We start from the raw sequence: 25,250 nt of genomic DNA, 5'->3' as shown, positions 1-25,250 counted from the left end.
CATATGGATGGAAGTGTGCAGAGCTCTTGATATACATACCGGTACATACAGAGTTTGACAAACTGTCATCCATGATGGCACCAAACGTTCCATGACAAAAACATTGTAATTTGCATTCTTACTGTAGGCCTAATTGTTTTGGAACATCTGGTCACAACATGGCACCCATTTGAGTAGTGAAGTTTTGCCAAACATAAATGGTGCATTGGCTGTGGAGTTGTGTACAGTAACATACCTGTGGTTCCTTCTGCAGTCGAACATGTGTTCCCCTGTGGCCTGATAGGGATTTCTTCACTACGGTGTGATGACGGAAGTGATAATAATCCCCAAACACCTGCAGACACAGAAAAATAACATTGAGATACTGATATCAAGTCTCAATGGAAAGCAAAGAAACACATCGATAGCACGAGGGCAAACGTACACACGCAAACACGCATTACATTTTCAGACAGCTAGAGACAGACAAATACATCACAACACCGCGCCACGCGACACAGAAATATCCAATGTGGTACCTGCGGACAGAGTCCATTACACAATTCCACACACTCATAAAATAGCTTTTAAGGCTAGGGGAAGGCATATTATGTACACTACACCCTTCCACTGTCCTCCCCACAGCCTGACAGTGCCTTCTGTCTGTGACCTCCAACTTTACTGGCAGTCTGCCAATATCTGAGTGGTACCAAATCCCTGCAGAGTTCTGTATCACTGACTGCTCACTGTTCAAATCAAATCAAATTTGATTTGTCACATGCTTCGTAAACAACAGGTGTTGTTGGGTGGCAGATTGCCTGGCGGTTAAGAGCGTTGGGCCAGTAACCGAAAGGTCACTGGTTCGAATCCCCGAGCTGACTAGGTGAAAAATCTGTCGATGTGCCCTTAAGCAAGGCACGTAACCCTAATTGCTCCTGTAACTCGCTCTGGATAAGTTAGTCTGCTAAGTGACTAAAATGTAAATGTAAAATGTGTAGACTAACAGTGAAATGCTTACCTACAGGCCCTTCCCAAAAATGCAGAGAGAAAAATAATTATACAAAAATAAATAATAGTAACACAAGGAATAAATACACAATGAGTAACGATAACTTGGCTATATACACTGGGTACCAGTACTGAGTCGATGTGCAGGGGTATGATGTAAATTAGGTAGGGCTAACGTGGCTAGGCAACAGGATAGCTAATAAGCAGTAGCAGCAGCGTATGTGATAAGTCAAAAGAGTTAGTGCAAAAGGGGTCAATGCAGATAGTCCGGGTAGCTATTTGGTTAACTATTTAGCAGTCTTATAGCTTTGGGGTAGAAGCTATTCAGGGTCCTGTTGGTTCCAGACTTGGTGCATTGGTACCGCTTGTCGTGTGGTAGCAGAGAGAACAGTCTATGACTTGGGTGGCTGGAGTCTTTGACAATTTCTAGGGCCTTTCTCTGACACCGGCTGGTATAGAGGTCCTGGATAGCAGGGAGCTCGGCCCCAGTGATGTAGCGGGCCATATACACTACCCTCTGTAGCGGCTTGCGGTCGGATGACAAACAGTTGCCATACCAAGCGGTGATGCAGCCAGTCAAAATGCTCTCAAATGGTGCAGCTGTATAACTTTTTGAGGATCTTAGGGCCCATGCCAAAGCTTGTTGGCCTCCTGAGGGGGAAGAGGTGTTCTTCACGACTGTGTTGGGTGTGTGTGGACCATGTTTAATTCTTACTGATGTGGACACAGAGGAACTTGAAATTCTCGACCCGCTCCACTACAGGCCTGTCGATGTGGATGGGGGCGTGCTCGGCTCTCCGTTTCCTGTAGTCCACGATTACCTCCTCCTGTCTTGCTGACGTTGAGCGAGAGGTTGTTGTCCTGGCACTGACCTCCCCCCTATAAGATGTCTCATTGTCATTGGTGATCAGGCCTACCACCGTCGTGTTGTCAGCAAACTTAATGAGGTTGTTGGAGTTGTGCGCGGCCACGCAGTCGTAGGTGAACAGGGAGTACAGGAGGGGGCTGAGCACGCACCCTTGTGTGGCCCCTGTGTTGAGGATCAGCGTAGTGGAGGTGTTGTTGCCTACCTTCACCACCTGGGGGCGGCCTGTCAGGACCCAGGAAGTCCAGGACCCAGTTGCACAGGGCAGGGTTCAGACCCAGGGCCCCGAGCTTAATAATGAGCTTGGAGGGTACTATGGTGTTGAAGGCAGAACTGTAGTCAATGAACAGCGTTCTTACATAGGTATTCCTCTTGTCCAGATGGGATAGGGCAGTGTGCAGTGCGATGGAGATTGAGTCATCCGTGGATCTATTGGCGTGGTATGCAGACTGGGAAAGGGAGAGATTGAATATGTCTGTAAAAACTCCAGCCAGCTGGTCTGCACATGCTCTGAGGATGCGGCTAGGGACGCAGTCTGGGCCGGCAGCCTTGCGAGGGTTAACACACTTAAATGTGTTACTCACATCGGCCACGGAGAACGAGAGCTCACATTCCTCGGGGGCGGCACTGTGTTATCGTCAAAGCGGGCAAAGAAGGTGTTTAGCATGTCCAGGAGCAAGACGTCGGTGTCCGTGACGTGGTTGGTTTTCCCTTTGTAATCCGTGATTGTCTGGAGTCCCTACCACACGTCTTGTGTCTGAGCCGTTGAATTGCGACTCCACTTTGTCTCTGTACTGACATTTTTCCTGTTTGATTGACTTACGGAGGGCATTACTGGACTGTTTGTATTCTATCATATTCCCAGTCACCTTGCCGTGGTTAAATGCGATGGTTCGCGCTTTCAGTTTTGCACGAATGCTGACATCTATCCACAGTTTTTGGTTTGGATAGGTTTTAATTGTCAGAGTGGGAACAACATCCCCTATACACTTCCTGATGAACTCAGTCACCGTGTCAGTGTATACGTCAATGTTATTCTCAGAGGCAACCCGGAACATGTCCCAGTCCGCGTGTCTTGAAACATGGATTCGATTGGTCAGACCAGCGTTGAATAGATCTTAGCACGGGTACTTCCTGTTTGAGTTTCTGCTTATAGGAAGGGAGGAGCAAAATGGTGTTGTGATCTGATTTGCCAAAGGGAGGTCGGGGGAGGGCCTTGTAGCCATCCTGGAAGGGAAAGTAACAATGGTCGAGAGTTTTTGAAGCGCAGGTACTTTGCTTTAATAAATACATTTACATTACATTTTAGTCATTTAGCAGACGCTCTTATCCAGAGCGACTTACAGGAGCAATTAGGGTTAAGTGCCTTGCTCAAGGGCACATTAACGTCATTTAGCAGACGCTCTTAGCCAGAGCGACTCACAAATTGGTGCGTTCACCCTATTGCCAGTGGGATAACCACTTTACAATTTGGGGGGTTAGAAGGAATACTTTATCCTATCCCAGGTATTCCTTAAAGAGGTGGGGTTTCAAATGTCTCCGGAAGGTGGTGAGTGACTCCGCTGTCCTGGCGTCGTGAGGGAGCTTGTTCCACCATTGGGGTGCCAGAGCAGCGAACAGTTTTGACTAAATCCCCAGCTATAATAAATGCGGCCTCAGGATATGCAGTTTCCAGTTTGCACAAGGTCCAGTGTAGTTCCTTGAGAGCTGTAGTGGTATCGGCTTGAGGGGGGTTATACACGGCTGTGACGATAACCAAAGACAATTCTCTAGGGAGGTAATGAGGTCTGCATTTTATTGTGAGATATTCTAGGTCGGGTGAACAAAAGGAATGAGTTCCTGTACGTTACCACAATCACACCATGAGTAGTTAATCATGGAACATCCACCTCTGCCTTTCTTCTTACCGGAGAGTTCTTTATTCCTATCCACACAATGTATTGAAAGCCCAGCTGGCTGTATGGACGGGGACAGTATATCCGGAAAGAGCCATGATTCCGTGAAACAGAATATGTTACAGTGTCTGATGTCTCTCTGGAAGGAGATCCTCACCCTGAGCTCGTCTACTTTATTGTCCAGAGACTGAACATTAGCAAGTAATATACTCGGAAGCGGTGGATGGTGTGCACGCCTCCTGTGTTGGACTAAAAGTCCACTCCGAATACCTCTTCTCCGCCGGCGGCGTCTTGGAGCAGCCTCTGGGATAAGTTAAATCGCTTTGGAAGGTACGAACAAGATCAAGATCCTGGTGAGTTACCGCCTCTCTGATATCCAAAAGTTATTTCCGGCTGTCTATAATAATGCAAAGAAGGTTCTGGGCTAATAATCCAACGCTACCTGACTCAATGTCCTGGTGTGTGTGTGTGTGTGTGTGTGTGTCAGACCTATCCTGTCTTCTGTTCTGTCCTCTCCTCCAGAGGTATGCTGGCCTTCAGTCTCTGTGACACAGTCAATATTGGCCTCTGGGGATTGGCTACAGCTCAGTGGTGCCTGACAGAGCTGCTCAGTCTGAGCCCTTATTTCACCACCACACATGGTTGTGTGTGAGTGTTGTGGGGGGATGTTGGCAGATGCAGTAGTTAGTTAATCAGCCAGGGACAGGCTTTCTCGGTAGCTTGGCTCAGCCTTACCACGGTGGCTGGATTGACTGAGACAGAGCCTCTGGTAGAGGCTCAGCCTATTCCCTGGTGCCTGAGCAGGGGGAGTGCACAGCAGCCTATCCAGCTTATTGGAAACTGTGTCAATCATGTCTATCTCTTAAGGAAGAACATTGGTCTCAATTGTTGGTTAGAGACAGCTATACCAGTAATTCACTTTAACCACTATGCACTTTAATTCAGGTTCTGTGTTATACCCTACCCTCTACAAGCAGAGCCAGCCCACTGCACATCAACATTCACATCCTACACAAACACAGGACACAAACCCTCTCACACACAGCAGGATGAGTCAGTGTGTAGTCAGCCACTCTCAGTCATCCAGAATTGGAAATGTCAGCTTTACAGTCGTAGCTCATTGACTGCTGTCATTGTGCTTTTTAATGTTCTGTGCCCTCACAGTCACTCACACACACACAGACATGCATTGACGCACGCAAACACTGCACATATCTAAAAAAACATATCTGCTGAATTCCTCATTGATCGCGCCTTTGTTGTTCTTATCATGGATGTACACACTAAACACACACACCAGGGTTTCGGTTAGGAAAATGTGACCGGGAAGATTTTAATTTACCAGCCATTTCAGAAATTTACCGGACCCATATGTAACCTATTAGGGCGTCCATCCACAGTGCTCAGAATGACAGAAATCACATTTAGATTATGGTAATTCATCTTAACATACCATTGAACTCCTCTAATGAAGCCTATAAAACGTAATTTTCTAACATTTGCCAAAATGCAATTCTAAACACCACACCTGATGACAGAGATGAAAATTGCTAATATGACTAGGATTAGAACAGGAGAAAAGGGTCATACCAAGCTATATGGAAAAAGGTCATACCAAGGATAATTTAGCTATTAGATTTATATTAATGGGAAAAAAAGGCGGCCTTACTGCTATTACAAATGCATTGAATAACAGATTCACTACATGGAACAAAAAATATCAAAAGGAAGTTTGTTCTGAAGTGTCTCTCATATATCTGTGAGATATAAGAAAGATCAGGAAATGTATATATATATTTTTTACATGTATTTAACCCCATACTTTTGGCATTAAACAGTCTCCATATTTATTTACGTTAATTTTTTCAACTGGTACCGGGGGATCTTCAGACGAGTCTTGTGAGACCTGTGGGCGTCCTAGAGCAAAACATCCAATATATACAGTATCTCACAAAAGTGAGTACACCCCTCACATTTTTGTAAATATTTGAGTATACCTTTTCATGTGACAACACTGAAGAAATGACTCTTTGCTACAATGTAAAGTAGTGAGTGTACAGCTTGTATAACAGTGTAAATTTGCTGTCCCCTCAAAATAACACAACACACAGCCATTAATGTCTAAACCGCTGGCAACAAAAGTGAGTACTGCCCTAAGTGAAAATATCCAAATTGGGCCCAAAGTGTCAATATTTTGTGTGGCCACCATCATTTTCCAGCACTGCCTTAACCCTCTTGGGCATGGAGTTCACCAGAGCTTCACAGGTTGCCACTGGAGTCCTCTTCCACTCCTCCATGACGACATCACGGAGCTGGTGGATGTTAAAGACCTTGCACTCCTCCACCTTCCGTTTGAGGACGCCTGGAGACATGCTTGGCCAGTCCATCACCTTTACCCTCAGCTTCTTTAGCAAGGCAGTGGTCGTCTTGGAGGTGTGTTTGGGGTCGTTATCATGTTGGAATACTGCCCTGCGGCCCAGTCTACGAAGGGAGGGGATCATGCTCTGCTTCAGTATGTCACAGTACATGTTGGCATTCATGGTTCCCTCAATGAACTGTAGCTCCCCAGTGCCGGCAGCACTAATGCAGCCCCAGACCATGACACTCCCACCACCATGCTTGACTGTAGGCAAGACACACTTGTCTTTGTACTCCTCACCTGGTTGCCGCCACACACGCTTGACACCATCTGAACCAAATAAGTTTATCTTGGTCTCATCAGACCACAGGACATGGTTCCAGTAATCCATGCCCTTAGTCTGCTTGTCTTCAGCAAACTGTTTGCGGTCTTTCTTGTGCATCTTTAGAAGAGGCTTCCTTCTGGGACGACAGCCATGCAGACCAATTTGATGCAGTGTGTGGCGTATGGTCTGAGCACTGACAGGCTGACCCCCCACCCCTTCAATCTCTGCAGCAATGCTGGCAGCACTCATACGTCTATTTCCCAAAGACAACCTCTGGATATGACGCTGAGCACGTGCACTCAACTTCTTTGGTCGACCATGGCGAGGCCTGTTCTGAGTGGAACCTGTCCTGTTAAACCGCTGTATGGTCTTGGCCACTGTGCTGCAGCTCAGTTTCAGGGTCTTGGCAATCTTCTTATAGCCCAGGCCATCTTTATGTAGAGCAACAATTCTTTTTTTCAGATCCTCAGAGAGTTCTTTGCCATGAGGTGCCATGTTGAACTTCCAGTGACCAGTATGAGGGAGTGTGAGAGGGATGACACCAAATTTAACACACCTGCTCCCCATTCACACCTGAGACCTTGTAACACTAACGAGTCACATGACATCGGGGAGGGAAAATGGCTAATTGGGCCCAATTTGGAGACTTTCACTTAGGGGTGTACTCACTTTTGTTGCCAGCGGTTTAGACATTAATGGCTGTATGTTGAGTTATTTTGAGGGGACTGCAAATCTACAGTTATACAAGCTGTACACTCACTACTTTACATTGTTGCAAAGTGTCATTTCTTCAGTGTTGTCACATGAAAAGATATACTCAAATATTTACAAAAATGTGAGGGGTGTACTCACTTTTGTGAGATACTGTACATGTCCGTGAGAGTCTGTCCTTTGCACAGATGGGTCATATTAGTGTGTAGCCCAAACGGTTCGGACGTTACAGACAGAAGTTGGCAGATCGGCTGTACCGACTTCAGACAAGTCTCCTGACAGTTGTGGAGGTTGTAGAGCAAAACGGAGAACACAATCGTGAGAGTGAGAGTCTCATCATAATTTGTAGGCCAAACCGTTCGGACGTTACAGATGATTTTGTGAGAATACCAATTTGCGGGATATCTCATGGTCCGCTCTAGCTCTGTCACCTTTCACCGCAGATGCGGAAGTGCGACATAGGGCGGTGGATAAAAAATAGAGATGTTTTTATTATTATGATAATTCGATTGAATCTAGGGGGTTAATGCATTGTATTACTAATTAAGCCTACAGTCATTTACCTTTCTCATTCTCTGAGTGGAAACATTGTTTGCAGAGTTCACAACCTGCTACACTTGCGAGAAACAAGTTTTGGTTTATTTCATAACCATCATTTACGACTTGTTTGGAGTGCTCCATGCAATGAGCATGGGTCTCGTTTCTCTGTCTTGTTAATGTTGAGGGAGCGTGCGCGCCTGAGCACGCATAGAAGTAGGCCTACCTTGCGCGCAAATGTAGGAAAGGGCCCATTTGGGGATGTCTGATTTCTGATTGTCTTAACTCACCACGTCTACCAGTAATAAGCTGAGCTTCTCAGTCATTCTTTCTTCACCTCACACAGTAAGTCAACAATGTCCGTTTTTTTAAATATCCATTGCGAATGATAATAGTTCCTCACAGTATTTGAAACATCTTTCCAACACTCTCCTGGAGTCGATAATCACCAAGCCTCGGTGTGAAAGAGCAAAATATCATTATCTGATGATCCCATATATCCAGTGGAAACGTGATAAAATACCTTTCCCTTGAACAAAAACAGCTGTCTGTCCCGAGCTCACTGGCACAGGAAACTCTGAGGGCCCGGAATAGGCTAGTTGATACAATATTGTAAGTTCGCTAGAGACAGCTTTGGGCAGAATCCAGTTGATTGATTTGATACCATGTTGCACTTCACTAGCGATAGCTCAAGTCAAGACAGATAAAGGCAGGCTGAGTAGAGAAATGAATTTGATTGAAATATTTTATATTGTTTTATTTGTTGGCTTTATTTATATACAGTTGAAGTCGGAAGTTTACATACACCTTAGCCAAATACATTTAAACTCAGTTTTTCACGATTCCTGACATTTAATCCTAGTAAAAATTCCCTGTTTTAGGTCAGTTAGGATCACCACTTTATTTTATGAATGTGAAATGTCTGAATAATAGTAGAGAGAATGATTTATTTCAGCTTTTATATATTTCATCACATTCCCAGTGGGTCAGAAGTTTACATACACTCAACTAGTATTTGGTAGCATTGCCTTCAAATTGTTTAACTTGGGTCAAACGTTTCGGGTAGCCTTCCACAAGCTTCCCACAATAAGTTGGGTGAATTTTGGCCCATTCCTCCTGACAGAGCTGGTTTAACTGAGTCAGGTTTGTAGGCCTCCTTGCTCGCACACGCTTTTTCAGTTCTGCCCACACATTTTCTATAGGATTGAGGTCAGGGCTTTGTGATGGCCACTCCAATACCTTGACTTTGTTGTCCTTAAGCCATTTTGCCACAACTTTGGAAGTATGCTTGGGGTCATTGTCCATTTAGAAGACCCATTTGTGACCAAACTTTAACCTCCTGACTGATGTCTTGATATGTTGCTTCAATATATCCACATAATTTTCCTTCCTCATGATGCCATCTATTTTGTGAAGTGCACCAGGCCCTCCTGCAGCAAAGCACCCCCACAGCATGATGCTGCCACCCCCGTGCTTCACGGTTGGGATGTGTTCTTCGGCTTGCAAGCAACCCCCTTTTTCCTCCAAACATAACGATGGTCATTATGGCCAAACAGTTCTATTTTTGTTTCATCAGACCAGAGGACATTTCTCCAAAAAGTACGATCTTTGTCCCCATGTGCAGTTGCAAACCGTAGTCTGGCTTTTTTATGGCGGTTTTGGAGCAGTGGCTTCTTCCTTGCTGAGCGGCCTTTCAGGTTATGTCGATATAGGACTCGTTTTACTGTGGATATAGATACTTTTGTACCTGTTTCCTCCAGCATATTCACAAGGTGCTTTGCTGTTGTTCTGGGATTTATTTGCACTTTTCACATCAAAGTACGTTCATCTCTAGGAGACAGAACACGTCTCCTTCCTGAGCGGTATGGCGGCTGCGTGGTCCCATGGTGTTTATACTTGCGTACTATTGTATGTACACATGAACGTGGTACCTTCAGGCATTTGGAAATTGCTCCCAAGGATGAACCAGACTTGTGGAGGTCTACAATTATTTTTCTGAGGTCTTGGCTGATTTCTTTTGATTTTCCAATGATGTCAAGCAAAGAGGCACTGAGTTTGAAGGTAGGCCTTGAAATACATCCACAGGTTCACCTCAAATGATGTTAATTAGCCTATCAGAAGCTTCTAAAGCCATGACATCATTTTCTGGAATTTTCCAAGCTGTTTAAAGGCACAGTCAACTTAGTGTAAGTAAACTTCTGACCCACTGGAATTGTGATACAGTGAATTATAAGTGAAATAATCTGTCTGTAAACAATTGTTGGAAAAATGACTTGTGTCATCCACAAAGTAGATGTCCTAACTGACTTGCCAAAACTATAGTTTGTTAACAAGAAATTTGTGGAGTGGTTGAAAAATGAGTTTTAATGACTCCAACCTAAGTGTATGTAAACTTCCGACATCAACTGTACTGTAGGCCAATGGCTGCATTGGCCATCTCTGAGTGCCATGCGCTCATTTAGGCTATTTAGCCACCAATGAACACGGTGTATCAATGTGTCCATATGGCTGAGGCTGGTTTGTTTGGAGGATATACAGTGGGGAAAAAAAGTATTTAGTCAGCCACCAATTGTGCAAGTTCTCCCACTTAAAAAGATGAGAGAGGCCTGTAATTTTCGTCATAGGTACACGTCAACTATGACAGACAAAATGAGAAAAAGAAATCCAGAAAATCACATTGTAGGATTTTTAATGAATTTATTTGCAAATTATGGTGGAAAATAAGTATTTGGTCAATAACAAAAGTTTCTCAATACTTTGTTATATACCCTTTGTTGGCAATGACACGGGTCAAACGTTTTCTGTAAGTCTTCACAAGGTTTTCACACACTGTTGCTGGTATTTTGGCCCATTCCTCCATGCAGATCTCCTCTAGAGCAGTGATGTTTTGGGGCTGTCGCTGGGCAACACAGACTTTCAACTCCCCTCCAAAGATTTTCAATGGGGTTGAGATCTGGAGACTGGCTAGGCCACTCCAGGACCTTGAAATGCTTCTTACGAAGCCACTACTTCGTTGCCCGGGCGGTGTGTTTGGGATCATTGTCATGCTGAAAGACCCAGCCACGTTTCATCTTCAATGCCCTTGCTGATGGAAGGAGGTTTTCACTCAAAATCTCACGATACATGGCCCCATTCATTCTTTCCTTTACACGGATCAGTCGTCCTGGTCCCTTTGAAGAAAAACAGCCCCAAAGCATGATGTTTCCACCCCCATGCTTCACAGTAGGTATGGTGTTCTTTGGATGCAACTCAGCATTCTTTGTCCTCCAAACACGACGAGTTGAGTTTTTACCAAAAAGTTATATTTTGGTTTCATCTGACCATATGACATTCTCCCAATCCTCTTCTGGATCATCCAAATGCACTCTAGCAAACTTCAGACGGGCCTGGACATGTACTGGCTTAAGCAGGGGGACACGTCTGGCACTGCAGGATTTCAGTCCCTGGCGGCGTAGTGTGTTACTGATGGTAGGCTTTGTTACTTTGGTCCCAGCTCTCTGCAGGTCATTCACTAGGTCCCCCCGTGTGGTTCTGGGATCTTTGCTCACCGTTCTTGTGATCATTTTGACCCCACGGGGTGAGATCTTGCGTGGAGCCCCAGATCGAGGGAGATTATCAGTGGTCTCGTATGTCTTTCATTTCCTAATAATTGCTCCCACAGTTGATTTCTTCAAACCAAGCTGCTTACCTATTGCAGATTCAGTCTTCCCAGCCTGGTGCAGGTCTACAATTTTGTTTCTGGTGTCCTTTGACAGCTCTTTGGTCTTGGCCATAGTGGAGTTTGGAGTGTGACTGTTTGAGGTTGTGGACAGGTGTCTTTTATACTGATAACAAGTTCATACAGGTGCCATTAATACAGGTAACGAGTGGAGGACAGAGGAGCCTCTTAAAGAAGAAGTTACAGGTCTGTGAGAGCCAGAAATCTTGCTTGTTTATAGGTGACCAAATACTTATTTTCCACCATAATTTGCAAATAAATTCATAAAAAATCCTACAATGTGATTTTCTGGATTTTTTTCCCTCAATTTGTCTGTCATAGTTGACATGTACCTATGATGAAAATTACAGGTCTCTCTCATCTTTTTAAGTGGGAGAACTTGCACAATTGGTGGCTGACTAAATACTTTTTTTCCCCACTGTATTGGAGACAAGAGGGGAGAGATGGACTAAAGAAGAGGTGTGAATTCTGAGAAGCTCCACTGCTGTTCTTCAGCCTCTCTCTCCAGGCCAGCCGTATCTCACACATCCCACACTGCAAAACCTCATCATCCCTCATTTCACAGTACACACAAACTTAGATCTCTCTCCCTCCTTCTCTCTCTCTCTCTCTCTCTCTGGAGTAAAAATGTATTCCCATTCAAAATTCAATTTTCCCTAAACCCTGACCCTCACCCCAAGCCTAAAATAACATTTTAGCAAATGTAGCATACTGCAACCTTTTTTGCCTTCAGCCCTGTTTCATGCTAACATACGCGTACTCAAACACATACGTTCTTTCCAATGCCCATCCCTAGGTCTAACATACAGTCCATTCAGAAAGTATTCAGACCCCTTCCCTTTTTCCACATGTTGTTACATTACAGCCTTATTCAAAAATTGATTAAATTAATTTGTTTCCTCATCAATCTACACACAATACCCCATAATGACAAAGCGAAAAATTGTTTTTTTGAAGTTTTTGCAAATGTATAAAAAAATAATTAAAAAAATACCTTATTTACATAAGTATTGACCATTGATCATCCTTGACATGTTTCTACAAATTCAATTGATTGGACATGATTTCGAAAGGCACACACCTGTCTGTATAAGGTCCCACAGTTGACAGTGCATGTCAAAGCAAAAACCAAGCCATGAGGTCGAAGGAATTGTCCGTAGAGCTCCGAGACAGGATTGTGTCGAGGCACAGATCTGGGGAAGGGTACCAAAAAATATCTGCAGCATTGAAGGTCCCAAAGAACACAGTGGCCTCCATCATTCTTAAATGGAAGAAGTTTGGAACCACCAAGGCTCTTCCTAGAGCTGGGTGCCCGGCCAAACTGAGCAATCGGGGGAGAAGGGCCTTGGTCAGGGAGGTGACCAAGAATCTGATGGTCAATCTGACACAGCTCCAGAGTTTCTCTGTGGAGATGGGAGAAACTTCCAGAAGGACAACAATCTCTGCAGCACTCCACCAATCAGGCCTTTATGGTAGAGTGGCCAGACGGAAGTCACTCCTCAGTAAAAGGCACATGACAGCCCCCTTGGAGTTTACCAAAAGGCACCTAAAGTCTCTCAGACCATGAGAAACAAGATTCTCTGGTCTGATGAAACCAAGATTGAACTCTTTGGCCTGAATGCAGAGTGTCACGTCTGGAGGAAACCTGGCACCATCCCTACGGTGAAGCATGGTGGTGGCAGCATCATGCTGTGGGGATGTTTTTCAGCGGCAGGGACTGGGAGACTAGTCAGGATCGAGAGAAAGATGAACGAAGCAAAGTACAGAGTGATCCTTGATGAAAACCTGCTCCAGAGCGCTCAGGACCTCAGATTGGGGTGAAGGTTCACCTTCCAACAGGACAACGACCCTAAGCACACAGCCAAGACAACGCAGGAGTGGCTTCGGGACAAGTCTCTGAATGTCCGTGAGTGGCCCAGCCAGAGCCCAGACTTGAACCCGATTGAACATCTCTGGAGAGATCTGAAAATAGCTATGCAGCAACGCTCCCCATCCAACCTGACAGAACTAGAGAGGATCTGCAGAGAAGAATGGGAGAATCTCCCCAAATACAGGTGTGCCAAGCTTATAGCGTCATACCCAAGAAGACAAGGCTTTAATCGCTGCCAAAGGTGCATCAACAAAGTACTGAGAAAAAGGGTCTGAATACCGAATACTTTAAAAAAAAATGTTATATACATTTACAAAAATGTCAAAAAACCTGTTTTTGCTTCGTCATTATGGGGTATTGTGTGTAGACTGATGAGAAAAAACAAAACAATTTAATCCATTTTAGAATAAGGCTGTAACCTAACAAAATGTGGAGAATGTCAAGGGGTCTGAATACTTTCCGAATGCACTGTATGCCAATGTTAGGGACAAAAACACCCTCCTGACCACTCATCACCGTTCTTTGGGTATTTGACTGGTGTTAGAAATAAGTTTGATGACACCAACACTCCGCTTTAAAAATGGTTTGTATTATTATGAGATACTTGCCTGTAGTGTGTGAGTGTCTGGCTAGATTAGTTCAGTCTCGCAGGCACTAAGTGTTGTGTCAGTGAGTGTCACTAATGTTGCAGAATAAGCCTGGAGGCACTGTGTTGCCTGGATGGCAATGTCAAAAGTTTCAGAACTATTCTGATGTGAAGAGTATGCAATCCGTTCACCCAGTACAACCCCAACAATCACTATCTTTCTCTCTCTGTATCTCTGTTTTTATATCCCACTTTCCATGGCCCTCTGTCTCTCGTTCCTTCTATCCATTTCTCTCTCTGTCTCTCTCTCAAAACACAAGGATTGAAGTTTTCTAGAGGTTGAGAGCTGAAGCCTCGTTAGTACAGGGCCTAGTTTTCTACGAGAAATCTATAGCCAAGCACTCAGAGAACTGTCCTATTGATTTTAGACCAGAATCAGTCAATCAATCAATGACTGCAGATGGGATTGCATCAGTGAGAGAAGCATTGAGCCTGTGTGTGTACGATAACCTCTTGTCAGCCATCTAGGTCAATTAAGAGTGTGTGTGTATGTGGTAATGATGACGAACTAGTGAAAGGAAGGGAAGAATATGTACTCTGCCCATAAGCGCCCTTCACTTCAATAACACATAGCTCACACACCTAAAGGAAATGGAAGCTGTCAGACCCTGCAAACACACACAGACTCACAAGACACACTTATGCCACACAAACATAATGTAGGTCTCTCTTCCTCTGTCTCTGTGTGTCTCTGTGTGTGAAGTAGCCCTCTGCAGGTTAGCTGTCCCTTCCAGCATGTACTGTGGCTCAGACAGCAGGGCTGTTAAGAGCAGTGGGATGCTGAGAGGGGCTCATAAATGATTCATGGGGGTGTTTTACCCACCCCAGCGCTCCCTGCTCTCCCATGTCACGTATCCCAGGGTCTACTGAGGCCTTCTGGGAAACAGACCGGGTAATGACATCCATTTTCATTTCCATTTACCACTCAACACTATAATTCCTCCACTCTCCCATTCTCTAAAGCTCATTCCCTCCTCTCTAACTCTCTCTCTCTCACTCCCTCCTCTCTAAATCTCTGTAACTCTATATTTCCCTATAACCTAACTTTCCCTCCTTCTGTAACCCTCTCTCCCCCTCCCTCTATATCTCTTACCCTTTCCATCTAACTCTTTCGCTCTCCATATCTAACTCTCCCCCTCTTTCCCCTCTCTCCCTCTCCCTGCCAGTGTACTATCATGTCAGTCTCAGTATCAAGAAGTTAGGAACCAATATACACAAGCAGTCAGGAAAGCAAAGGCTAACTTTTTCAAACAGAAATTTGCATCCTGTAGCACTAACTCCAAAAAGTTTTGGGACACTGTAAAGTCCATGGAGAATAAGAGCACTTCCTCCCAGCTGCCCACTGCACTGAGGCTAGGAAACACTATCACCACCGATAAATCTACAATAATCGAGAATTTCAACAAGCATTTTGCTACGGCTGGCCATGCTTTCCACCTGGCTACCACTACCCCGGCCACCAACTCTGCACACTCCGCTGCAACTTGCCCATGCCCCCCCCGCTTCTCCTTCACATAAAATCAGACAGCTGATGATCTGAAAGAGCTGCAAAATCTGGACCCCTACAAATCAGCTGGGCTAGACAATCTGGACCCTTTCTTTCTAAAACTAGCCGCCGAAATTGTCGCAACCCCTATTACTAGCCTGTTCAACCTCTCTTTCGTAACGTCTGAGATCCCCAGAGATTGGAAAGTAGCCGCGGCCATCCCCCTATTCAAAGGGGGTGACACTCTAGATCCAAACTGTTACAGACCTATATCCATCCTGCCCTGCCTTTCGAAAGTATTTGAAAGCCAAGTTAACAAACAGATCACCGACCATTTCGAATCCCACCGTACCTTCTCCGCTATGCAATCCGGTTTCCAAGCTGGTCATGGGTGCACTTCAGCCACGCTCAAGGTCCTAAACGATATTATAACCGCGGTCGATAATAGACAGTACTGTGCAGCCGTCTTCATCGACCTGGCCAAGGCTTTCGACTCTGTCAACCACCGCATTCTTATTGGCAGACTAAATAGCTGTGGATTCTCAAATGACTGCCTCGCCTGGTTCACCAACTACTTCTCAGATAGAGTTCAATGTGTCAAATCGGAGGGCCTGTTGTCTGGACCTATGGCAGTCTCTATGGGGTGCCACAGGGTTCAATTCTTGGGCCGACTCTTTTCTCTGTGTATATCAATGATGTCGCTCTTGCTGCTGGTGACTCTCAGATCCACCTCTACGCAGACGACACCATTTTGTATACATCTGGCCCTTCATTGGACACTGTGTTAACAAACCTCCAAACGAGCTTCAATGCCATACAACACTCCTTCAGTAGCCTACAACTGCTCTTAAACACTAGTAAAACTAAATGCATGCTCTTCAATCGAATGCTGCTGGCACCCGCCCACCCGACTAGAATCACTACTCTCGACGGGTCTGACCTAGAGTATGTGGACAACTACAAATACCTAGGTGTCTGGTTAGACTGTAAACTCTCCTTCCAGACTCACATTAAGAATCTCCAATCCAAAGTTAAATCTAGAATTGGCTTCCTATTTCGTAACAAAGCCTCCTTCACTCATGATGCCATACATGCCCTCGTAAAACTGACTATCCTACCGATCCTTGACTTCAGCGATGTCATTTACAAAATAGCCTCCAACACTCTACTCAGCAAATTGGATGTAGTCTATCACAGTGCCATCCGTTTTGTCTCCAAAGCCCCATACACTACCCACCACTGTGACCTGTACGCTCTTGTTGGCTGGTCCTCACTACATGTTCGTCGTCAAACCCACTGCCTTATCTTAGCTCATTGGTCACCATAGCAGCACCCACCCGTAGTCTGCGCTCCAGCAGGTATATCTCACTGGTCATCCCCAAAGCCAACACCTCCTTTGGCCGCCATTCCTTCCAGTTCTCTGCTGCCAACGACTGGAACGAATTGCAAAAATCTCTGAAGCTGGAGACTCTTATCTCCCTCACTAACTTTAAGCATCAGTTGTCAGAGCACCTTACCGATCACTGCACCTGTACACAGCCCATCTGAAATTAGCCCACCCAACTACCTCATCCCTATATTGTTATTTATTTTGCACCCCAGTATCTCTATTTACACATAATCTCTTGCACATTTAGCATTCCAGTGTTAATACTAATTGTAATTATTTTGCACTATAGCCTATTTATTGCCTTACCTCCATAACTTGCTACATTTGCATACACTGTATATCTATTTTTTTTTGTATTTTTTTTGACTTTATGTTTTTTTACCCCATACAGTGGGGAGAACAAGTATTTGATACACTGCCGATTTCGCAGGTTTTCCTACTTACAAAGCATTTAGAGGTCTGTAATTTTTATCATAGGTACACTTCAACTGTGAGAGACGGAATCTAAAACAAAAATCGAGAAAATCACATTGTATGATTTTAAAGTAATTCATTTGCATTTTATTGCATGACATAAGTATTTGATCACCTACCAACCAGTAAGAATTCCGGCTCTCACAGACCTGTTAGTTTTTCTTTAAGAAGCCCTCCTGTTCTCCACACATTACCTGTATTAACTGCACCTGTCTGAACTCGTTACCTGTATAAAACACACCTGTCCACACACTCAATCAAACAGACTCCAACCTCTCCACAATGGCCAAGACCAGAGAGATGTGTAAGGACATCAGGGATAAAATTGTAGACCTGCACAAGGCTGGGATGGGCTACAGGACAATAGGCAAGCAGCTTGGTGAGAAGGCAACAACTGTTGGCGCAATTATTAGAAAATGGAAGAAGTTCAAGATTACGGTCAATCACCCTCGGTCTGGGGCTCCATGCAAGATCTCACCTCATGGGGCATCAATGATCATGAGGAAGGTGAGGGATCAGCCCAGAACTACACGGCAGGACCTGGTCAATGACCTGAAGAGAGCTGGGACCACAGTCTCAAAGAAAACCATTAGTAACACACTACGCCGTCATGGATTAAAATTCTGCAGCGCACGCAAGGTCCCCCTGCTCAAGCCAGCGCATGTCCAGGCCCGTCTGAAGTTTGCCAATGACCATCTGGATGATCCAGAGGAGGACTGGGAGAAGGTCATGTGGTCTGATGAGACACAAATATAGTTTTTTGGTCTAAACTCCACTCACCGTGTTTGGAGGAAGAAGAAGGATGAGTACAACCCCAAGAACACCATCCCAACCGTGAAGCATGGAGGTGGAAACATCATTCTTTGGGGATGCTTTTCTGCAAAGGGGACAGGACGACTGCACCGTATTGAGGGGAGGATGGATGGGGCCATGTATCGCGAGATCTTGGCCAACAACCTCCTTCCCTCAGTAAGAGCATTGAAGATGGGTCGTGGCTGGGTCTTCCAGCATGACAATGACCCAAAACACACAGCCAGGGCAACTAAGGAGTGGCTCCGTAAGAAGCATCTCAAGGTCCTGGAGTGGCCTAGCCAGTCTCCAGACCTGAACCCAATAGAAAATCTTTGTAGGGAGCTGAAAGTTCGTATTGCCCAGCGACAGCCCCGAAACCTGAAGGATCTGGAGAAGGTCTGTATGGAGGAGTGGGCCAAAATCCCTGCTGCAGTGTGTGCAAACCTGGTCAAGACATACAGGAAACTGTAATTGCAAACAAAGGTTTCTGTACCAAATATTAAGTTCTGCTTTTCTGATGTATCAAATACTTATGTCATGCAATAAAATGCAAATTAATTACTTAAAAATCATACAATGTGATTTTCTGGATTTTTGTTTTAGATTCCGTCTCTCACAGTTGAAGTGTACCTATGATAAAAATTACAGACCTCTACATGCTTTGTAAGTAGGAAAACTTGCAAAATCGGCAGTGTATCACATACTTGTTCTCCCCACTGTATGTAACTCTGTGTTGTTGTTTTTATCGCACTGCTTTGCTTTATCTTGGCCAGGTCGCAGTTGTAAATGAGAACTTGTTCTCAACTGGCTTACCTGGTTAAATAAAGGTGAAATAAAAAAAATAAGAAAAATAAAAATCTATCACCAGCAGTTTCAACCTGACTAGATACATACTGCTCAGCGTCTGATACAGCTGAATGATACAAACAGCTCAATGTCACCCACTCAACAACACTTGGACTAGAAAGCTTATAAAGCCCTATAAATGAAAGCCCACAGCCCCATATGTTTAAGCTCAGTGCTAATGTTTTAACTGACTAGCTAACCATAAACATCCCTCAGCATGACTCAACATAGAATATTCCTTATACATCTATGGTCCAAAGCACCATTTAGGCTCACTATAGACTTAAAATCCTAAGCACCAATTTAGTTCAATATGAGGTCAGTTCCATTATTAGAGTAAACCAGCTAACATGAAGTCTTGTTCTGGGGCCAGCAGCTCACAGATTTGTCACAGATTATTATTATGGTATTATATTACAAAGCTAACCTTATCAAAGTAATATAGTACGTCTTATGACTAGACATTATATACAGGTTAGCTACCGAGTTTTCCTCATAGGATCACAAGTACAGGAAAAACTGGCTGTATACTGTCTCCTATAACTAGGGCTGTGGCGGTCATGACATTTTGTCAGCCGGTTATTGTCATGCAAAAGCCTGCCAGTCTCACGGTAATTGACCGTTAATTAACATAAACACGTTTAGCATCTCCAGGCGTCCACGCATACAAGCAGCTAATGCGCACCTTTAAAAAAGTCTAACAAATAAATGTAATATACACCATCACAATAAAATTTATGTATTTTAGTCAGGTCTAAATAAACATTATGATGTGAATAAAATGTATTTCAGAAGAACAGAATATGCGTTGGCCTACCCTACTGTATGTTATCTGGCTATGCTCCATGCCATGGGCTGTAGGCTTGTTCATTTAACTGACATGATATGCTTCTAAGTCCCGTGTCATTATTTTATTTTATATGATTTTATAGTAAGAAGAATATAATTGAACTTAGCTGAATAAAATACAAAGGATATTTTTCCCATTACGGAGCAAGTGCGCATATGAGGTGGCTATGTTGAGCGTAAAAGTGATCATTTGAAACAGGTACTATATGCTAGATTTAGAGTTATTTGGCAACTTTATTTGTGAATGATACTAACCTTAGAATGTCTTAGAAATCAAAACATATGTGGGCTGCATGATGCGACTATAGGCTATTGATGATTTGAGAAAGTAGCAAAAAAAGCTTGCGCTCTGTTTCTTGCCTCAGGCTGCACAGCTGTTCTCTCATCATGTGATCATACAGTGGGGAAAAAAAGTATTTAGTCAGCCACCAATTGTGCAAGTTCTCCCACTTAAAAAGATGAGAGAGGCCTGTAATTTTCATCATAGGTACACGTCAACTATGACAGACAAAATGAGAAAAGAAAATCCAGAAAATCACATTGTAGGATTTTTAATGAATTTATTTGCAAATTATGGTGGAAAATAAGTATTTGGTCAATAACAAAAGTTTCTCAATACTTTGTTATATACCCTTTGTTGGCAATGACACAGGTCAAACGTTTTCTGTAAGTCTTCACAAGGTTTCACACACTGTTGCTGGTATTTTGGCCCATTCCTCCATGCAGATCTCCTCTAGAGCAGTGATGTTTTGGGGCTGTCGCTGGGCAACACAGACTTTCAACTCCCTCCAAAGATTTTCTATGGGGTTGAGATCTGGAGACTGGCTAGGCCACTCCAGGACCTTGAAATGCTTCTTACGAAGCCACTCCTTCGTTGCCCGGGCGGTGTGTTTGGGATCATTGTCATGCTGAAAGACCCAGCCACGTTTCATCTTCAATGCCCTTGCTGATGGAAGGAGGTTTTCACTCAAAATCTCACGATACATGGCCCCATTCATTCTTTCCTTTACACGGATCAGTCGTCCTGGTCCCTTTGCAGAAAAACAGCCCCAAAGCATGATGTTTCCACCCCCATGCTTCACAGTAGGTATGGTGTTCTTTGGATGCAACTCAGCATTCTTTGTCCTCCAAACACGACGAGTTGAGTTTTTACCAAAAAGTTCTATTTTGGTTTCATCTGACCATATGACATTCTCCCAATCCTCTTCTGGATCATCCAAATGCACTCTAGCAAACTTCAGACGGGCCTGGACATGTACTGGCTTAAGCAGGGGGACACGTCTGGCACTGCAGGATTTGAGTCCCTGGCGGCGTAGTGTGTTACTGATGGTAGGCTTTGTTACTTTGGTCCCAGCTCTCTGCAGGTCATTCACTAGGTCCCCCCGTGTGGTTCTGGGATTTTTGCTCACCGTTCTTGTGATCATTTTGACCCCACGGGGTGAGATCTTGCGTGGAGCCCCCCAGATCGAGGGAGATTATCAGTGGTCTTGTATGTCTTCCATTTCCTAATAATTGCGCCCACAGTTGATTTCTTCAAACCAAGCTGCTTACCTATTGCAGATTCAGTCTTCCCAGCCTGGTGCAGGTCTACAATTTTGTTTCTGGTGTCCTTTGACAGCTCTTTGGTCTTGGCCATAGTGGAGTTTGGAGTGTGACTGTTTGAGGTTGTGGACAGGTGTCTTTTATACTGATAACAAGTTCAAACAGGTGCCATTAATACAGGTAACGGGTGGAGGACAGAGGAGCCTCTTAAAGAAGAAGTTACAGGTCTGTGAGAGCCAGAAATCTTGCTTGTTTGTAGGTGACCAAATACTTATTTTCCACCATAATTTGCAAATAAATTCATTAAAAATCCTACAATGTGATCTTCTGGATTTTTTTCCCCTCATTTTGTCTGTCATAGTTGACGTGTACCTATGATGAAAATTACAGGCCTCTCTCATCTTTTTAAGTGGGAGAACTTGCACAATTGGTGGCTGACTAAATACCCTTTTCCCCCACTGTATTTTCACCCATCAGACAATTCTCAATTTAATATTGTCTTTACTAATATGTAAAATTAGTTTAGATTAAGAATGGCCCATTATCAACTGGGCAGGAACAGGGGCATCTGTATTAGTGATGCGTGGGTTGACTCATTTTCACAGCTTTCTTTTTCCTTACATGTCATTTGGACATTTTCCACAGAAAATCTTTCCAGTTAATTTTTTTGTTCTTGTATTTTCTCCCCAGTCCCTAAAAGTCTTTGTTTCTCGAAAGATGACAGAAAAGGTTACTGATGTCAACTATTTTGAAGCATTCATTCTATTGATCTATTAAATTATTCTGGTGAGCAAAGGGTTTATTTAGTCTTCTAGGGCAACATATGATGACAGAAGAGAAGCTACAGTGAGGGAAAAAAGTATTTGATCCCCTGCTGATTTTGTGCGTTTGCCCACTGACAAAAAATGACCTTGCGGGCGCTGCAGGATTTCAGTCCTTCACGGCGTAGTGTGTTACCAATTGTTTTCTTGGTGACTATGGTCACAGCTGCCTTGAGATCATTGACAAGATCCTCCCGTGTAGTTCTGGGCTGATTCCTCACCGTTCTCATTATCATTGCAACTCCACGAGGTGAGATCTTGCATGGAGCCCCAGGCCGAGGGAGTTATTTTGTGTTTCCATTTGCGAATAATCGCACCAACTGTTGTCACCTTCTCACCAAGCTGCTTGGCGATGGTCTTGTAGCCCATTCCAGCCTTGTGTAGGTCTACAATATTGTCCCTGACATCCTTGGAGAGCTCTTTGGTCTTGGCCATGGTGGAGCGTTTGGAGTCTGATTGATTGATTGCTTCTGTGGACAGAGTGTCTTTTATACAGGTAACGAGCTGAGATTAGGAGCACACTCTTAAAGGTAGTGTTCATAATCTCAGCTCGTTACCTGTATAAAAGACACCTGGGAGCCAGAAATCTTTCTGATTGAGAGGGGGTCAAATACTTATTTCCCTCCTTAAAATGCAAATCAATTTATAACATTTTTGACATGCGTTTTTCTGGATTGTTTTGTTGTTATTCTGTCTCTCACTGTTCAAATAAACCTACATTTAAAATGATAGACTGATCATTTCTTTGTCAGTGGGCAAATACATGTATCTAATTATAGACAAGTTAACTAACAAATAGCCTACCAAAATGTTGGGAATTATAAGCAGAAACCAACACAACATGAGTGTGAGATTGTGCTGGCAGAAACAAAAAAAAATCTTTGACTGTAGCCTATAGCTCATTTTCTATATTTGCGGGTTATGTTTGGGTGCGGGCCTCAGATTTTCACTTTATCACATATAGTCGGGCGGTTGCGGAACGGTTATTAGCAATTGCGGGCAGGTGCGGCTGAACAAACAACTGACCTATGCACCACTAATCTGTATGGACTCGAATAGCGAATGGAGGCGGTGCGCTTTCCCGCCGGTCCGTTTTGTAGGCTACTTCGGTTTTATAGCGGTGCTTAATATGAGCAGTTGAGAACTAAATATAAGAACACATATTTCACTCTACACATCAAATACGGTTTGAGGAGCATGCTCTTGCTGTGTGACAGGTGATATTCCGCCTAAACTTTGTATGCCATGGGCTCTCCAACCTTGTTCCTGCAGCTACCCAATGCTTAATTTGGGAAAGAGAGGAGGAGATGGAAATGCATGGTGGTGAGATATTCTGTATAACTAAAGGTAATGTCACCAAATTAACTATGAAAATATAAAACATTCCCCATTACTAGGCTATTCAAAATCAAATACAAATTCACTAATTGTAAGCTAACTGTAAGCCGCCCTGCACAATCAATTAACCAACAGCATTGCCTATGGCTATATGTTCGCTCCCAGACTCATGGATATACATTTTGTAGCGTAGCATAAGGTAACCAGTCCATCCAGTATACATAATATAGTCCACACTCAAAGGCTAGACCAATTATGTACCAAATACATAATTGGTCTTGGGCTCATAAGCCTATGCATAAGCTCCAATATGCGTATGGGTGTTTTGAATTAACCGTCACCTTAGAAAGCGCTGTCCATTTCGTTGTGTTAGCCTTTGAAACAACATCCACAACCATGTTATACACCGTTTCAACCTGCTGTTGAACTTCTTTCTTCAAACTGATCGTCACAGTGAGGTGAGTTTTAAAAGTACAATATGCCTACTGTTTTGATGGTAAGTGTTTGATGTCATTTTCGATTGCATTTGCATTTATGTCAGAGTGGTTAGAGGGACAATACAGCCCGGAGTACCAGGCCATTAGGACCTGTAGTTAGCAAGTTGGGTACTACCAAAGCATGTCCAGAGAGCATAAAGGTGATTACCGTGACTCAACAGTCACATGGAATTTTACTGCTGTCATGACTGCCGGTGTGGCGGTAATACCTTCACCGCAACAGCCCTACCTATAACTAGGATCTGGAGTTTGTCCTAGTCAAGTCATGTGGTCAGGAAAACCGCTTGGTGCTACATGAACATGCTTCCCCCCTAGCGTGATAGTGCCCCACCAGACCTTGAGGAAGAGAAGCCAAGCCTCTAGACAGACAGGCCTCAGATCAAGGACCAAACACAGGCTGTCCAGACTTGTCACTCAAAGTCTGGGGCTGCTGCCTCTGGAAAGACCTGAGGCATAGAGGTAGGAGGAAGGGGATGTGTTCCTTTGAACCTAGCAGGCCCTTTTAAAATGGCTGGTACATTCGATTACAACACAGCACCACAGGCCCCCCTGCAGGCTTTCTCTATGTGAGGAGAATAGACTTGTGTTTCTACACAGGCTCATCCAGGACGCCCTCATATAACCCCAGGAAGGAGCAGCACTGAGTTGAGCGGAGTAAAGCTGGCCCTGTGCCATCGGGTGATGGAGTAATGCAAATCGGATTGACCACAGTGACACATGCCAGCACACACGCATTAACACACGCACTTGCACTCACACACAGACACAATACACACACTGAGAGAACACAAACACACCCACACACAGTCCAGCTTCCTGCCGCAAAGACTCACCATAGGCATCAAAGTTAAAAGACGGGGAGCTTATCTGGGATGACATTCAGCCATGTCAGGTAGGCTTTGTTACAGTGCTATTAAAGGAGAGATGTCCCACGGCTGCAAAGGGCATGACATTTACAACCATTTCATTTTAACACTGCTCTGTGTGATCACATGGCCAAGTCTTATCGCTCTGCTGGCAGCCAAAACAACAAACAAACACAGTAAAAACAGGGAGAGGAGCTGGTGGTGAATGGTATATTAAAAGTAGTTTTTTATGGCGTTAAGAAGTGTTGAGCTGATAATTCATCTGCTGTTTGAGGAGCCTCATTAGGGTGCTGCGGAGTCTGGATCTTTTGCCACGCTGAGCATGACATTTATGTGGTATGAAATAAAAAATGAAGGCTATCTCTCGATTAATATCTTGGTGTGTGTGTTTGTGTGTGAAGATGGCAGCAGAGAAAATATGGAGGAACAGAGCGGT

General features: G+C 44.1%; 1 protein-coding gene across 2 annotated transcripts in view; it reads right to left on the bottom strand.

Annotated features, from left to right (window-relative positions):
* Window positions 1–25,250, bottom strand: part of LOC121577037 (furin) — a 199,419-nt gene that overhangs the window by 107,662 nt on the left and 66,507 nt on the right. For both annotated transcript variants that reach the window (XM_041890736.2, XM_041890737.2), the window contains exon 3: window positions 236–334. In XM_041890736.2, coding sequence (XP_041746670.1) covers window positions 236–334 — 99 coding nt within the window. The remainder of the gene's footprint in view (window positions 1–235; window positions 335–25,250) is intronic.

Source organism: Coregonus clupeaformis, chromosome 11 (genome assembly GCF_020615455.1).
Source record: "Coregonus clupeaformis isolate EN_2021a chromosome 11, ASM2061545v1, whole genome shotgun sequence".
NCBI lineage: Eukaryota > Metazoa > Chordata > Actinopteri > Salmoniformes > Salmonidae > Coregonus > Coregonus clupeaformis.
This window is presented reverse-complemented; position numbering and strand designations above follow the sequence as displayed.